Source organism: Toxotes jaculatrix, chromosome 7 (genome assembly GCF_017976425.1).
Source record: "Toxotes jaculatrix isolate fToxJac2 chromosome 7, fToxJac2.pri, whole genome shotgun sequence".
Classification (NCBI taxonomy): domain Eukaryota; kingdom Metazoa; phylum Chordata; class Actinopteri; family Toxotidae; genus Toxotes; species Toxotes jaculatrix.
Genome location: NC_054400.1, coordinates 12,685,883 through 12,704,235, shown reverse-complemented (window position 1 = coordinate 12,704,235; position 18,353 = coordinate 12,685,883). Strand labels below are relative to the sequence as shown.

At 39.6% G+C, this 18,353-nt stretch overlaps 1 protein-coding gene across 5 annotated transcripts in view; it reads right to left on the bottom strand.

Annotated features, from left to right (window-relative positions):
* pdlim5a (PDZ and LIM domain 5a) overlaps window positions 1–18,353 on the bottom strand; it is a 57,522-nt gene that overhangs the window by 4,566 nt on the left and 34,603 nt on the right. The window contains exons 6-11 of one of the 5 annotated variants that reach the window (XM_041041762.1): window positions 17,284–17,304; window positions 17,136–17,153; window positions 16,428–16,600; window positions 16,158–16,194; window positions 3,605–3,687; window positions 1,039–1,240 (exon numbers count right to left, since the gene is read on the bottom strand). In XM_041041762.1, the coding sequence (XP_040897696.1) occupies window positions 1,039–1,240; window positions 3,605–3,687; window positions 16,158–16,194; window positions 16,428–16,600; window positions 17,136–17,153; window positions 17,284–17,304 (534 nt within the window). Of the gene's footprint in view, window positions 1–1,038; window positions 1,241–3,604; window positions 3,688–16,157; window positions 16,198–16,427; window positions 16,601–17,135; window positions 17,154–17,283; window positions 17,305–18,353 lie in introns of all 5 variants that reach the window. The other 4 variants (XM_041041761.1, XM_041041764.1, XM_041041760.1 and 1 more) reach the window with 4 other exon arrangements.

Sequence of the window (18,353 nt, the reverse complement as noted above, 5' to 3'; positions counted from 1 at the left end):
AATATACTGTGTCACTACTACAGGTCTGCTGTGACCCTCATCATCTGCTTCCACTCAGACAGCCCCTTGGTCCTGTCCACTTTAATGATTAGTTAAAGTGGGAAAACAACAGACTAATTTACTCCACACAATAGCAGTGCATATCTGAGCTTACTCTGATAGTGACCCTGATAGATAGCTTGGCGATCATTAGCATGTGAGAAATCCTATCCTATCCTAGTGATATGTAATGTAAGGCGAAACAAGTTGGGAGATAATGTTGGGGTTAGGGCAGTCAATTACCGGACAAGAAGAGAGGGAGATAAGAATACTTGTACTTATATAGTACAAGTATTATGTAGTTGGAAAAATCAAAGTCATAGCCTCCTCCTGTCTTAAAATATTGCTGTACTACTACAGGGATGTCTCTTAACCAGATTCTCCATTCTTAATCCCAGATTACCTTTAAATAGGAGACAAAAAGAGTGACCCAACAGGAAAATCAAGAGGTGGTGTCATCCTATCGTGTGTGTACATTCAGCAATCTGTGTGCAACATCATTCTACAGTTTGAGCTACTGCACATGCAACTTAATTCCCTTTGTCCTTATCTACACTACAGTCAGATCTTTGTAGTTCTACAGTTTCATGCACAGATTATTTACTCGTGATGGTTTCAAGGTAATTATTTTAAGTGCCCAACTGGCTCACTAAATAATTAAAGAATGGACATATTTTCCTTTCCCATTCTTAATTTATTTGTACAGTAATACAAGATGTCCAAGTTGTAGACATCCTCTGTTATCATTGTGGAAGAGGTGTATGGGCATGATATGATGATACTAAACACCATACATGTGCACTGTTTTCTTTCACAATTTTAGACATAAATGGTCATGACAGCCTCCTTCCCGCCTAATGACAATGAACATGCAAACTGCGTCCCATTAAGAATGATTAAGAATGAATAATTGATCATTCTATAGATTTGTCTATTAAGTCTCATGATTGAAGAGGTTAAAAAATGAATTTGATACATGACAGATCAGTTTTTCCTCACCTAATGACCATGTTGCAGTGGGCACACATGGGCGTACGAGTCCCAGCGGGGATGTGTTCTGCCATCTGGACCAGAGTGTCTTCATCTTTAGGGTGGGGCTGGGGTACAGGTCGGGTTGGGACAGGACCCCTCGGGACACTGGCGCTGCCGTTACCCTTCATACCGAAAGATGGAGTGATCAAACGACTCTGTGGACCGTGACCTAGGAGGTAGGAGAGAAATAAAAAGCTATAATGGTTAAGAAGCAGAGATGCAGACATCTGTGTTTTCTTCCCAGGTGTGTAAGTTATTTGACCTCTACCCTCTTTGTCTATACACCCAGCAGGTGTCACAGTGGTGCTTGCAGCTGGCTGACTACTGTTGTCACAACCATGGATTCACCACATCAATCTTCAGCAATTCACAGAATATTCCACTCCACCTTTAACACATTCCTCTGGCGTATGTGCATGCATACACATGACCAAACACACGCAACCACACACACACACAGACCACCAAGACATTCCATCAGCTAAAACCCAGACACCTGGCTAAACATGTAGTTTGCCCTTTGATCTCCACACTGTGGATGGAGATGTGTTTTTGTATGTGTGTGCATGGTGCGGTAAGGGCTACTTTTGGAGCTTGGCTTTACCATTACATGTCATGTTAAAGTGTGTCTGTTTGGGCAAGGAGCAGGGCTGGGTTTACATTTAATGTTGGAGCTAGAAGAGTATTAATTTAAACCTTCATAAAGAATAATAGAGGGCTTAAGATGAAATGTGTGTTTGACAGTCCTAAAAGGAGGGTAAAATACAGCTTTCAAAAGCCACTGATATGTATAGTTCCTCACTTTAAGATTGACTAAAATTTCCTGCCAAAAGTGGCGGTAACTTGTTACATATGTGGAAAAGTTTTAGTTTTAGGTTGATTTTATACAATATAATGTATTGCACTTAGAGAAGCTGCCATTAATCACACCAGCATGCACTTCATAAGGCTTTATGTTTAAGGTGAAGTGGCTGAAGGAACGAGGGGAGCAGGTACATGAAGGATGCAGATCACTGAATTAGTGTGTGTCTGTGTTTTAACAGTACTGACATTGTCTTGCAGTAGGCATTAGTAACAATCCAGCTACTGAAGGCTTGGCTTTTTCAACTGCTGCTCAAGATTTGAAATGAATCAGTGGTTTACAGCTGCTGAGGCACCATACGGCTAGCAGTATATTTTCACGATCCTGGGTCCCCGGGTAAGTGACTACATTTACGATTTTTGTTCAGCAGCAGTTACAGAAATGGAGGAGAGGACTTGTGCCTCAGAGACTGGATAGGGTAGACACTGAAGCTTAGGCTAGTTATATTCAAAGAGATGAAACTTGTTTGCGCATATACAGATGAGAATACTCAGAATGGATTCCTTTTAAATATGTACATGATAAACAGAATAATGCACAGTACTGACACTCAGTCTCAGAATCTAAGGGTTGAATACAGATGGAGTACAGGCATTATACTGCAGCTCTGTGGCTTCCCTTTAAAACTTTATTCATAACTACGACAGGTCCCTTCAGTAAATATTGTCTTTCTGACAGAGTAGAACCACTGCACGTGTGACTGAGCAAGGCGCCACAGGCAGAGCGGGGCCTTCTCGCCTGCTTAATGGGCTTCCACAGAGGAAAAAGACGAGAAGAGAAAAAGAAAGTCTGCAATGACCTATTTCACAACATATGTCACGCCTCAACCATGGAAAATAAGCCTCTTTCCCCTTGCTAACTGGCTGCAACAACATTCAATCCAACAGCAGTAAATGAGTTTCACACTATGCCAGGATTGAGAACCTAACATTTTTTTTGTACAAGACAAAATAACACTTTTTAACTGTAGGAGGGAATATATTAATCAATAAAAAACACACTTAAAAGAAGATTTAGCTCAATTCCTTAAGGAGTTTAATATTAGGATTCTATTTGGAGGAGTCTACATTTTGGATATGCATGCATTCCCCATGACTTATGCTAAGAAAACAGCTCAGGCACCTTAGTCTAATTGTACTCTGGTAGTTAATTTAGTGAAAAAATACCACAAAATGCCTACAGTAAAAACAACTCTCACACAGATATTCTTTTGTTGGATTTGGCAGCATACTTAAAGTGCTATTCCATGCAGCCTTTGGCTTGCTGAATAAAAATGTATTTTAGTCACAGAAACCCAGGTATTATGTACATATACAGTATTCCTTAATATGTGCTCACAACAGCAGATATGCTATTTTAGTCAGTTAATAGGAGACATGCCAATTTTGGCTTGGTCCAAGGTCCATAAATCATATTTTATAAAGTGTGTAAAAGTGACACCTAGCAATAATTGTAACCAGTGCTCATTGTGAATGTGTGACTGTGTGAAAAAGCAAATGAAAAACCCTTTAGGATATACTGCTATCACAAGGGGACAGGAGAAAAGACACACAAACACACACACACACACACACACACACACACACACACACACACACACACACACACACACACACACACACACACACACACACACACACACACACACACACACACACACACACAGTTTACCCTTGGTTGCAGAGGGTCCTTTGATCATGGTCTTGACAACTGCAGACTCATGGCTGTTGAGTTCAGGCTCCTCACTCTCCTCACTGTGCAGAGAGACATAATAGAAACAGAAATTAGGTGGGAATCACTTCATACATTTTGTAATTAAATTCATAATTACAACAGTACACCAGAAACCCCTGCCACTGCACACCAGAAGCTACATAAACTAAATGTGCACTGTTTAAATTACAAAATAAGTTACTTTTTCCCATCTTGAGTGATGGGTTAAACAACAACAAAATGTCAGCTGTTATTCACAAAGATGTCATGCCCAGCAAAATATCTCTAAGAGTCCACTACACTCATAGCCACAAGAATAGAAAAAGACTAAAAGCACAGAAAAAAGAAATGTTAGCACTGTCTAATTTTTCAAGTTCCTGTCAAAATACAGCAAGATGGACTCCAGACCACCTACCTGCTGAAAGAGCCGAGGCAAATATGGTACCAACGAAAACACAGAATACAGCTGGAGCCAAAACAGTACAGTACTCAGCTTCATAGTGCACTTCCTACTTGTGAGTACAGTATGCACGAAAATGTTGCCCATGTGTCACATTCACAGCAGAACAGAGTCCAGGGGCCACTGGCCGATGATGGATAGGACATGAGTTGGTTTGCACAGCACTAATAATACGGCACACCCATTCAAAACTGATGCCAAAATATCAGTTTAAATGATTCAATAGAGATTAATTAACTACAGTGGAGTGAAATATAGCATGGTGTAATGAACAAAAGTGCCCATTCCTGTACTGTAGACAGATGCCAGACTACCAGTACTAATGATGGAGGGGAGACAGCTCTCGTGCTACAGTCAAAAGTCTGATCACATTTATTTCAGTCCATTCAGTGACTTATCTGTATATTTTTGGTAAATATTGTTGCCTCGCCCTTTGACATTTTAAATGTCCGCTTTGAGTACTCCACAAATTGAGAAGAGACAAACTGAATGGGTCCTCATGGTAACATTGGGAGTCCATTTCCATGTGGCCCCACGAAATAAAACTAACCTTCACATTTGGGTCAAAGGATGAATCATTTTAACAGATTCTGAGGTAAAATTTAGTGGTATACACATCGAGGAAAAAAGATGCCAGAACGCTAATTCAAATGATCACAATGATCACATTAGAAAATGACCACAGTGGAACAGAGGTTATTCTCAGCTCTCTATACAAAACAGACAAATCCAGGCTAGCATAGTGCTATGCTAGGTTATCAGTTCATACTTAGTGGAGAGTGCTGTAGCACAGGGTGGTATTTTGCTTCCAGAAAAATGTAAGCATACAGTATAATATCTGTGGCAATGTTTTGAGTTCTAGCCCAAGGTTTGACAAGCCAAGATCTAAGGCAACATTCTTTCTGAGGGCAACATATTCTTTTAAGGGTAACACATTGTCCCTTGGGTCAAAATGTTCTCTTGAAGGGAAAACATGTGTCTCTGGGCAAAATACTCCCTTCGTGATGCAAAGTTTTCTCTACTTGTTAAAGAAGTTTTTCATAGTGCAATGCTCTTATTAGGAGAAGCACTGTGTTGGATCTACATGAAGGGCAACACCTTTTTTCTTTGTCTAAGAAAAATATTTCTGGGACACATCTCCAATTTAAGGATATTTTAGTTTCTTTAATTTCTTATTAAGGGTTTTATTGCTCAGTTACACATTATTTATAACTGGCCAATAAACATCTTAAAACATGAGTGTTCTTTCATATGCCTCCGGGCCCGCTCCACAAGACTGTCCAACAGCTTCATCCACCAGGCTGTCAGGACACTGAACTCTGTACACTACCTCCCCCCCCCTGCCCCCCCGCCCCTGGACTCCAACTCTGCTGACCCCCACCCCCCATCCCCACTGCCACCTGGACTCTGTGGCAGTGACAATCTTTTGGCCAACTTGCACATAACCATTTGCACTATTCAGCAATCTGCAATTTTCATATTCATATTTATATGTATACATATATATATATATATATATATATATATATATATATATATATTTGTTTTCCATATATTTCTTTACTATATATTTATATTGTAGTGAAAGTTTGTTTATTTAGCTGGTTTTATTTAAATTGTTTATTTATATTGTAAAACACACATTGTTGAGAGAAGAAACAACATTTCGATTCCCCTGTATGTCTGACATATGGTGAATTGACAATAAAAGCCTTTGAATCCTTTGAATCCTTGAATCCATATAATGTGCTTTTATTATTACATAAAATGAATTATGCCATACATATTTTCACAAATGTTGACTTGTCTTATTGGAATGAAGTAGTTTTGACTAAATATTGATTGAAGAACACCAATACAGGCTTTGAAACTCATTTTCTGATGCCCAGGCTAAGAAAATGAGCTCTGGGGTCCCTTCCCCTGCTATTGTGGTGGAAGGGAGCAAAATGTCTCTGCTCTTCAATCAAAAGTGGCCCGGGATCTCAAACTCTCCATCCTCCTTTTAAAATGATGCAGAATGAATAGCCTCTGTATGAGTAACATCAAGTGTGTGCTTGTAAGTGTGTTTTTAAGTATGTGTGCGCTCATCAGCGCCAGCTAAGGAGCTTGGGTGGGCCAACAATCTCTCCCCAGACATATTACACCCATAATGCATAGTTGTAGCTGATGCCAACAGTTGGATCACTGCTGTCTTCTCCTTGTGCCTGGCTGTTAGGGGACTCATGGGAGACAAATGTTATGGCAACTGCAGTCATAGTTACGTGGAGTTGTGCCTCTGAGTTTTGTTTTGTGAGTGAGAAAGAAAGAGAGAAAGAAAGAAAGAAAGAGAGAAGAACAGAGAGAGATACAGTCAGAGCGATGTAGAGAATGAAAGGTTAATAGGCAGATAGAGACAGAGAGAAAGGTAGAGGAAGAATGTCATACTTGTGTATGTGCTGGCTTGACCTCAGTAGATGCTCTGTGTTTCAGCTGCCCACCCTGCCTGTGCTGTGACATTCCATAAGCACACAATTCATTTGAACACAAAGGACCTCCATAACATGAAATGGTCCCCACAGACCAGGGGGATTCCCACCCAGGACCACATTTAAAATCATTGACTCAAACTTTCTGAATAAGCACTCAACTATGTAGCTGTGTAATTGTAGTTATAGCATATGTGGGTCAGATATACAATTTTCAAGGAAAAGAGAGAAGAGCAGACTTGAAATTTACCTAAAGATATAGACAGCATTGACAGGGGAAGAAAAGAGAGGGTCTCCCTCCTCTGTGGCAGACTGATGCCAAGACACCCTTAGGTGTCAGATGAAAAACATCACAGAAATAAGGAATATGGTTTAGAAACTAATACATTAACACAAATTGACAGAGATAGATGGTTAGACATTAAAAATGGCGTTCTCACCCTTGTCACTTTTACATGTAAAATTTAGTAGCTGTTATGGTGGTTGTTGTTGTTACAAAGAAGATAACACTGAAAATGTGACTGTCAACTGAATGGATAAACAGTTAGAAAAGTCATCTGATTAATATACACACTGTTAAGCTCTAGACACACAAACTACAGTGCAATGACAAGCATTGTGATCGATGTACCCAGTGGACTGTTGTGTTAGCATTGATTCCAGCTAATCAGCCTATAGCTGACACAACTAATCTAAGTACTCTCTATAGGGAAGAGACTGCCAGGCTGCAGAACATTTCTCTTCATTCTCATTATCAGCTTATCACATAGAACAGTAAATAAGTAATAAGCTTTCCGGCTAATCGACCAAAAACAATTTACTGTTTTATCTTGATGGAAATGGAAAGAAGAGCATCAGCTCTCCTCAAGCAAAATGGTCCTGTAAAGAACAGGAAATACCTCATCCTCATCATATTTTTAGGCTATTGACCTCTGTGAGACTAAAGGCTATAGCGCCATCTCCTCAAATTATCTTTGCGAAAGAGCTAACAACATTCATTCACATTAGCTATGGTAACTGGCTGATAACAGGTGACAAATAGAGCAGGAAATAATACGCTCCCCAGTCCTTCATTCATTAGAGCCAATTACAGTGCAGGTCGTTAATATTCTCCACCAATCAGGCCAATTACATAGGAACTTAATTGTGTTCTGGAAGACTGTGATTGGTTGATTAATGGAGACCCCTTCTGTTTTGATTCAATAGTAGCTAGTTAGAGTACTGACCATCTGGACGTACTGGGCCACATACGAACCTTGTTAACTGAAGGGATAATTAAAAAGGGACTGGGGGAAGGAGGGAGAGAAAAATACATTTCTTTTTATCTGTTTTTCTTTCGTGTTCTGTCTTTGTATTTTACATTTTTACATTAAGTGTAACCTCGAATTTTACACTTGTGTACCGCATCACTATTCAATCAGTAGCCTTGCTTTGCATCTCTGGAGCTGTTTCTGTGCTTGTCTTATCTAAAGTCTATTTTCAGAACTGTATGCTGCCTAATAATGAGACTTCTTGTTTGCTGGTATTAAGCGATAATGAGGAAAAAATTTCAGTCCCCCAACTGTTTACATATGTAAAGTATCCCCATGTGTACTGTAGCTCCGAGAACTAGTATTATGTGTCTCAAAACTGTGTTGGTTTTGTTTGAACGCCGAACAAATGGTCCATTAACATAGCTGACTGCTGTCCAGCAGCTCTCTCCACCACACAACAGATGGTCTATAATTTAGCACTGTGATATTTTTTGGATCAAATTCAGTCCTCACACACTATACCATCAATGCATGTGCATTCTCACACACGCAATAACAAAGACACCCATCCATACAGTCACCCACTCAAACTCATTCTCTTGCTCACGCACACACTTTCCATATTTCACGGTTTAAATGTGTACAGTTGTGTCCACTTGCCAATTACTGATCTCTGTGAGATACTGCCAAGCCATTTCACAGTGACCACAGAATGTCATAGTTGGTATGAGTTGTCTCGACAAAGACATATGGGCCGTGTCTTTTGGTGCTGGCATGGTTTGAACAAACATGGCTTTTTCACTGCCATGAATAGCATTTTCAGTGGACACTGGGGCCTTGTTCACACCCTGGGTTAAAAATAGGCATGCTTGAAAATATTAATTGTACTAGCACAACGATTTTATGATAAGAATTAATAACATGCCCCTCCTCTAGAGCCCAGTGGTACAACAAATAAAGACTTTAGGTTTGGAATATTTTCCAAACCTAACGTGTGCTTACGCTATCAGGGAATTAGTTGGTGAGAGCTATGGTTGAGAAGCTGCATGCTTCACACAACGCCGATATTCACAGAGAAAGATCCAACACACATTGTATCTTATTATTTGTAAACCACATGATGACAGTTCTCTTTCCTGGATTCAGACCTGGACAAAACTGCGTTTAAAATTTTAAAACAAAAATAAGAACAATGATGATCAATGCTGTGTAAAACTGTGTAAAACAATACATTTCAAGCGGTCAAGACCATTTTCAGTAAAAGCAAGTTTTGTCCAGGTCTGCCCTGTCTACCTCTTGTTCTTGGGCAGGTGCAGCTCACTGATGTTACGACGCTTCTTCTTTTTCCTCAGGTATAGTGGGGGAGCTTGAATGACTGGAGTGATGAGAAGGGCATCCAATAAGGACTGAGATACTGCTTTCTCAGGATTGCTCTGATGAGTTGTTCTGACCAGAAGAGGCAGAAAATGATGGAACCAGGATGCCAATAGTGAGACATTATAAAAAGGACACAAAGAAAAATGACAAAATGGTTTGAGTTGTAAATTAAAAGCTTAAAGGAAGAGGTCGAGAGTTCAATGAAACAGCTAAATGACAGGGTTCACTCCATTTACCTTGCCTGAACTTGACTACGGCACTCAATGTATGCCTGTCGTGTGGGCTGTTTGGGGGCACTGGGGGTAAGAGGAGGGGGGCAGGGAGCTGCTCTGGGCAAGAAGTCTAGAGGACTTGACAGGAGCTCTCTCCTATTTACAAATACACACACACACACACACACACATTTTTGTCACAAGAACAAACTTTGCTGTGTTATGGGTTGAGTGTTTTTCACTCTTCACTGCGGGTTTTCCATTTCAAAATTCACAATCCTTCACAAGGCAAGAGTTCTCAATTGTCTTGTCAAGTCATGTCAAGTCTTCCAAGCAGTCCTCTAACACTATGAGCTATTTGGTTAAACAACTGACCCTTACGCCATACAGTCTTTGAATGTTTACTTTCAGTGTTGGACTTCCAAATTCAAATTCACTGCAGATTCTGGGCATAGGAACCAAGACCTCAGAATTCTGGAGTAGTCCTCTTCCTCCCTGAGATATTTGACCAGAGACATATGGGCTCTATTTCTCACAGACTTTGACTCTTTCCATCATATTTTAAAATTTAATGCAACTCACAGGCATCAAACCCAAAACTCTAGCTATCATGCAGTCCTCTAACTCCCAAGTCCAAGTTCAAGTAGAACTAGTCACCAAAAAACTAAAAAAAATCTGAATGGCCCTATTACTCCACAATGCCTTGCCATTTGGCCACCATGACATTCCAAAGGTTGTCCAAAAGTTTCCTTTTGACAGCACCCAAAGGAAAGACACAAAAAAGTAGAACTGTCCTTAACTAAATAGCTCAGGGTGTTAGTGGACTGCCTGGAAGTTCTGTGGGAGGATTTTTGAGGCTTATGATGCAGGTGTTAGAGGAGAGCTTGGAAGTTTTGAGAACCTGGCTTTAATCCTTTTTAGGCCCATTGAATTTTGATGTCTAACGCCCAAAGACTCAAATGCTCTAAGAAATACAGATCACAAGTATCTCTGTGTGTACGCCCCAATAGCCAAACTCTCAGTATTAGCAAGAAGTCAAGTGCTCACTTATATAACGTAAACTCACTAAGCGGTTTATTAGGAAGACCCATACACTTGCTTATTCATGCAATTATCTAATTGGCAGCAGTGCAATCCATAAAATGCCCCAGATACAGGTGAAGAGCCTCAGTTAATGATCACATCAAATATCATAATGGGGGAAAATGTGATCTCAGTGACTTTGACTGTGGAATGATTGTTGTCAGGCTGACTGGATGGGGTCAGATTTCTGAAACTGATAATCTCCTGGGATTTTCACACAGAACAGTCTCTAGATTTTACTCAGAATGGTACCAAAAAGGTGCCAAGAACAGAAACACATCCCGTGAGCGACATCCAAGAATGGCATCCAAGTTTGCAAAACACGTCAAACTTCGAGGCAGATGGGCTACAACAGCAGAAGACCACCACTCCTGTCAGCCAAGCACAGAGGCCATAGTGAGCACAGACTCATCAAATCTGGATAGTTCAAGATTGGAAAAACATTGCCTGGTCTGATGAATCTCAATTTCTGCTAAGGCACGCAGATGGTAGGGTCAGAATTCGGCTTCAGCAGCATGAATCCATCATTTGAATGCCATAGCTTAGCTCAGTATTGCTGTTGCCCATGTGCATCCCTTTATGGCCACAATTTACCATTTTCTAACAGCTACTTCCAACATGATAATGCACCATGCCACAACTTCTTGTGCAATCCAAGCCACAAAGAACTGAGGGTCTTTTAAGAACAAAGGGAGGCCCTACCCAGTATTCCTATGGTCTTCCTAATAAAATGCTCAGTGAGTGTATATTCAGTATTTGCCTCTGTGCTGATAAACCATCACAAGCATGTGATGGTTTATCAGCATTGACTTTAAGGATATCCAGTCATTTCCGCAAATACAAATATTGTAGCAAAGCTGAGCTGAGCTGAGTAGGATCAAGCATACAGTTTTACAATTACAATCAGATAACAAGGGCAGTAAAACACGCATATTCATGAGGTGAGAAATGGAATAAAAATAATAAAGCAATTGAATTGAGATATCTGAAAGTGTGTAAGTGCTGGCAATGTTCGTATTAATAGTTAAAGGAAGGTTTTAGTTCCTACAACAATTAAGTGAAAATCATCATAACCTTGTACCTGACTGGTTTGGTAGAGAGTACATGATGCGATAGAGGAGTATTGACTTGGAGTGGGGAACTGAGAAGACAAAAAGTAGAAAAACTGCACAGACTGGAAAGACAATTGAAGCAATTACAATAAATGATAACTCACTGAAAAGATGCCTTCATGCACATCAAATATTAGAAATGTGGTGCAGCACCTGTGTTCAGGAGAAAGATGAAGCTGAGTTTGCACTGCCCTCAGAGACTCAGCAGCCGGCTTATCTAATTTATGGATGTCATCATCATGGCCAGACAAGCAGTTAATGGACTCAAACTTTTCCAAATCTATGCTGCCCTCTAGTGGTGTCACAGGGGAGCTGCTAAACCAAAGCAAAAAGTAAAGTCAGTGATTGTTTTGAATATAGTCTAAGCCTATTGTGGTTTTGATTTAGGTTGATTTAGGTTAATACTGTGAGCTTTCACAAAACATCCTGATGCAATTTACCTTTCAGCAGAGAGCTGCTGAAAGCTTGGTGGAGCTGTAAGAGTAACATCTGAGGTAGATGACCTATGAACAGGGACTGGATCAAAGGAGGCCCCTGGTGCTTGGTTTTGAACTGGTACAGAACTGCTACCACATGAAGAGTATACTGTTTGGGCAGGTAATACACTTGAAACAGGCAAACATGATGCTGAAGTCATGGTACAAACAGGACTTGGTCCAAGAAAAGAATGGGGCATGCTGGCTGGCAAACACACAGCATCAAGAGAAGTGTAATTTGATTTTAGGGCATCCGAGCTGTAATGATGGATATATGATGATGGGATTTGGTTTAGAGTTGAACCATTGTATGTTAAAGGAACCAGCAATGGAGCTAATGGATAGCTCATGTTAGACAAATGGGTTGGGTGTATTTGACAAAACGTGTCAACAGAATTTGAATATGTCATTGGGATGGCAACTAGATGAAGGTGTGTTGTAGATGATATGAGGCTGCCAGCACTGGAAATGAGAACATCATGTGGGATTATAGCATCCTTCTCTGGCCACTGCTGATTGGCTGATGAGCCTGTCGCCTGTGGCTGTGGTTGGTCAGTGTTAGCAGATGTGGGCGTGGCCTCTGCATCATTCAGGCTGCTGAACGTTGTGAGTGAAACACCTGCTTGATGCACTGGAGACCTGTCACTGGCAGACATCAAAGAATAATGTTATTGGGTTCACAATATTTGGTTTTTGATGCGTTTTTAATTAACATTTTAAATTGAAGTTTATGTGTTTTATGTGTTTTGTTGGAGTTAAATGAAGGGTGAAAATATCAGTAAATGCACTTGTGTGAAATCAGTGTTATAACTTGCTAAAAAAAAGTGTCTCGGATTAAACTTCAGTGATTAGATCTTGAGTCTGTGACATATCAAATTATTTGCTCACCTTTTTAAACACAACAAAAAAAGGAAGTTAGTTCCTGTGATTAAGTGAAAGGGCTTTATGTGACTGTTTTCTTTAAAAGTAACTACTGTATCAAGGGACAATTCAAGGTGGCAGGTGAAGAGGTGAACAAAGTGTCACATGTTTTCGGGATGATTTTATACCTGACCTTCCCTCTGTTTGTCTCAGAGTCAGTGAGACAAGTAGAAGAGGAATGAGTGAAGGAACTAAGAAAGCAGGGGAGAGAGGAAGGAAAGAAAGGGACACCAGAAAAAAAGAGAAAAGGAAACAAAAGAAAACTTAATCTCTTTATTAGCTACAGTATAGAATACTTTTTCAAACTGAAAACACAGAAAAGAAATTTCAGCCCATAGATTTCCAAATGTTTTCAACTGCAATACTGTCACAATCTACAAAGAAGACACTATCATTAAAGTTTGCAGGAAGTAAACATGGTGATGAAATAAATTTAAAGGCACTAGAGAAATATTTTACATAGTAAGAGTCTAAATGAATTCCTTTGCATTACAAGCCACTCTTAGCATTTATACAGTCACTTGTCACACCATCAAAGCTCAACAACCTGTTACTGAAAAGAGTCTTCCTTACTTGCATATACCTTATTCTATACAAATGTCTTAAAGCATCAGTCCGGATTGTTACATCCCAGCAGCATAGCATATAAGCGGTATATATATACTGTACATGCATGCATGACAGGTTGGAATCTCTTTCACTTTTTCAGATGCCACCATATTTCAAGATAATGAGTTTATAAAATGGTTCCAATCCTATCAGATACAAGAAATGTAAACAAGCCATTAAAGCCTTTAAATAGGTATGAGGTGTCTTCTATAACATAGTTATTCAACAGTCCAATTAACATAAAGGAACATACATAACCATCTATTGCTTGCTATTTTCAGTGATCTCAGAAACAGACTCCTTCCTCCAAAGCACACACCTTCCCCTCATGTCATATCTACATGACAGTGTTACGGAGGACAATGAAGGTGAAACAATAATATGGTAATGTGGTGCATCTGTAAAGAGTGGGACAAACAATTTTGTCAGTCCTTTTTTTTTTTTTTAACCTCATTTACTGTATGCTGACCTATGATTTTCCTTTCTGAATTTTCATTCAAGTGAATGATTCATATCATGTTGTCTAACAACTTTCAGTAGGGTGACTTGGGCTGCTTCTTTACTGTGGGAACAGGTCTCTATCATGGCTATATTGTATGTAATGGCGTATCGGACTGCTTGATAAGAGCTGTCAGGATTTTACACTTTTAACCAAAAACTCTCAATTTCTTGTCTCCCATCTCTGTAATGTTGGAAAACTATGTCACACACAACCACACAATCACTCAGCTGAAAACATATTTAAAGTTATTTCCCACTTCATTCTAACAATCCACCTTAATGTTTTGGGGTTTATTAGTATGAAGATACGAATCAGTTTCAGTCACAGAAAAGTAGCCTACAAATGCACTTTAATCAAACTCAAAATTTATGTATAATGAGGTGAAAGTAAACACACACTGATGAAAGTGTGTATTTAGGCATCTATACCTTTGGGGTTGGAATCAGTGGAGTGGGCCCGGCATGTAAGCAACACTTAAAGAAAGGTCTGAATGACGCCGGCACAGTGCAGGCACAGTAAATAACAATTCCGTGCGCACACACACACATACAAACACACACACAGACACCAACAGTTCTTTTGCAAGCTCACACGACAGTATTTTTTTCCCCTTACTTCCTATATTTCCATTAATCCACAAGCTTGTATCCCTGCAACAGTCATGAACTAACAACTATCTACAGCAGTCAAACTGTTATAGTGCACACACACACACACACAATTAGACAGATATACACACACACAGACACACTTAGTCTACTGGACATTGAGGGTGCGAGCAGACACTCCATGGTGCCAGTCTCTCAGCTCGTTGTATTTAGGGCCAATCACCAACCGAGTGGTGGTCTTGTTCGCTCTGCCATCCAGATCACATAAGTAAGAGGAGAAAAAAGACAAGAAAAAAAAACACACCAAAAGAGAGAGAAAAGAGGGATTTAGGAAACATAGTTGGCCTTAAATCTGCGATGACAAAACACTGTAAGCCAAGCCACAAGGAAAGCTTGATGATACAGAAGGAGCTGTTACCACAAACAAAAAGCTGATGATACACAGGAAACATTTAGATGTAGTGGATATGTGCAGTACTGCTGTCATAACCAGAATAGCAAATGACAGCAATCAATATAAAGAAAGAAGAGAGTGTGCTGTAAGGATTATCCAGAAGACAATTCACTTGTCATTTTCAGAGTCCATCTTCATTTTGTCAAAAGGCTACCCATGAATTATGGTCAATATGGACTGAAAATATGAATTAATTTAACCATGAGGCCGCACACCAACACGCACAGCACAGTCAGCAGGAAGGTCTGCATTTAACATGAGTGATCACAGACACATGGCAATCACGTGTCACCACAAACCACCGAGAAAAATGAACAGCCAATGGATCACAACACACTGACAACAAGACCACAGTCAAGCCACGACTGTCAACATCACAATCACAGGTTAAACAACATGCTGCACTGCAATGCTAATGTAACATCCACAACCAAGTGCATAAACAACCATGGAGAGCACACAAAGCAGCACACAAAGCAGCACACATTGCTGTACTTTGATTGCCAATGGAGACACTTTAAGCTAGAGGTATGATGATATTTAAAATCAACCCTCATCAATCTGAGAGGGGAATTTAATCAAAATTGCCTTCTGATCTTTTAGAGCAGCTGAGAATTGACATGCTGTACAGTGCACAGAGGCTGGCTTTTGACTTAATGGATCAAATGTGATCCTTCCTCTACAGTCTAGACAGGAAGAGCCCACACCACATCAATACATTTGCCAGTACTGTGCCACAGACATTTAGAGTCATATTTTCTGTTGCTGCATAAATGTTGACATTAAAGTTTATCTTGGAGGCACCCATTTGAGCAGGTTAAATGAAATAACTATGAAGATAAACTGAAAAGATGAGATTTTCTGGAATATGTATTGGTACCACAACAACATTAATCATTCAAAAAAAAAAGGGGGCACTAGGGTTATTAAAACCAAACCAATCATCAGGAAGTCAGCATTTTCATTGTCATGCACTTACTTTGTCTTCTTTGCTTTGTCAGCCTCCTCCTCTTGAACTACTAGGGAAAGAATGAAAACATTAATGAGCGCACTCTAAAAAATAATTAATAATAATAAGTTTCCTTTATATTCTAAAAAAAACCCACTTTGATTTAGAAATAAATGATACAATAGAGGATCCACTGTACTAAGATGTGTTTGTTCACTAGCTCAGATGTCCTAACAGCAGTCCATGTAATGACTCTGCAAAGACAGTCACTGCATTCACTTCAGTCAGTCAGTAATGTACCGTGCTCGGTGCCAGTGATCTGAGCCAGAATCTTGAAGGATCTGGACTGGGTGGTGCCGGTGCGCGGGCGCCAGTCCTCTGTGTCCTCCATTATGCGCTTCCTGCTGGCATCAGCATGAGTGGGCACATGGTAAAAATGGATGTCTGTGTCCACAATGTGTTTCCTGGGAACTCTGGAGGAACAGGGTAGAAGAAGATGGATGACATCAGCAAATACGCCTTTAATTTTACAAACTGCCTCTCATCTAATGATCAAAGTAACAGAGATGAAGATTGATGTCATTTCCTCTGAGGTATAATAAGCTATTAAAGTGAAATGCATAACTTTAGATTCCACAGGAGCCTATAAAACATTTCATACTCCTTGATTTAGTACTGTAAGTGGGTCATAAGAAGCTCTGTCCACCAAAGTGTTATGAGGCAAACCCATGTTTAGTTTTCTTTTTGCTGGTTACTTTCAAACAAGAAGTTTAAATTAATATACAGTACATGTATTGCCATTATTAGTAATTCAGTCAAAGGAAATTGATTAAACTGTTAGATAATCACATGTTACATGAGATGGCAAGGTGGCACACTAAAAATAATAACCTGAAATTTGTGCTTATTAAACACGAATGAGAGGGGGGGGGGGGGGGGGGGGGGGGGGGGAATCACGCCACACTTCGTTAAATGCATTTGGTGTCTTTATCTATACCAATCTGATACCTTGGTGGCTGTGGTTTTCTTGAGAACCAATGACAGAGAAAAAGAAGACAGAGGAAAACAGAAATATACAATAAAGTCAGGGGAAGAATAAACAGCAATATTCCTAATAGCCATAAGGACATAATGGAATTACAATGAACAGACTTACTTCAAAATACTTTGAGGTCCACTAAGAGGAAAGCAAAAAAAGGAAGGCAGGGAAGAGATAAAGACATGAAGAACTGATTAACATGTTAAGTATTACTTAAAGGGAAAGTTAACAATTAAAAGCTTGCAGAAAAATGATGGCATAAAGGAGAAAGCATGAGCCTATGGAGCGAAACTACCAGTGCATGCACAAGAGACAGCCGAAATATCCATGGATTGCAAAAGAAATAATTTCCATTTTCAACCACATGGTGGTGCTGTTGACTTGTTGACTTTTTTTTTTTTTTTTAAGTCATTTATCATTTGGACAGTTTGGGAAGTGTTTAGATATATGTTTTCATTCAAACGACACAGGAAAACATGCACTTTGTTTTGATGAGATGATCGGCATAATTATAACAAACGTCTGGTTTGTGTTTTGTGCGAATGCAATAGCAAATGTGCGTGTAGCCACAATCTCTCGTGGCAACAGGGTGCTGAAAGGTCCCTTACTAATTGACTGTCAATAAATCAACTCAAAAGCAAATACACACACATATACACATAAGAGCACTTTAGACTTTTCTGGCACTGCTGTCAATAAATCACCTATAAATACACACACCCACCAACACACTCACCTAGCACATCAAATACAGTGATTTATGAGTGTCTCTCAACACATTCTTGTCACAGCAGCAGCTATGTGGGTGTGGGAGTGTTGACAGCTCTATGTGAGTCTGGTCATACACTTACAGTTATACTGGAAGTGTCTCACTATATAGTCACGTCTCACAGTATAGTCCTGTGTGTGCCACTCTGTCAATATGAATATTTGTGATTTACAGTTGAGGTAAAAATTATACTGTCGCCTCAGCACATTGTAATTTTAATTAGCTGAATGCATGTGTGCTACAATGCTGTAGTTCTTGCATAATGTAAACATGAAATTAAGAAAATTGAACAATAAAACATTGTTATTGCTGATCTTATTAAATTATGATAAGTATTGCATTGACAACACACTACCTTATGTAACATGCCAAAATGTTTAATGCACAAAAAGCTATGTCTGCAGTAAGCTAATAAGCA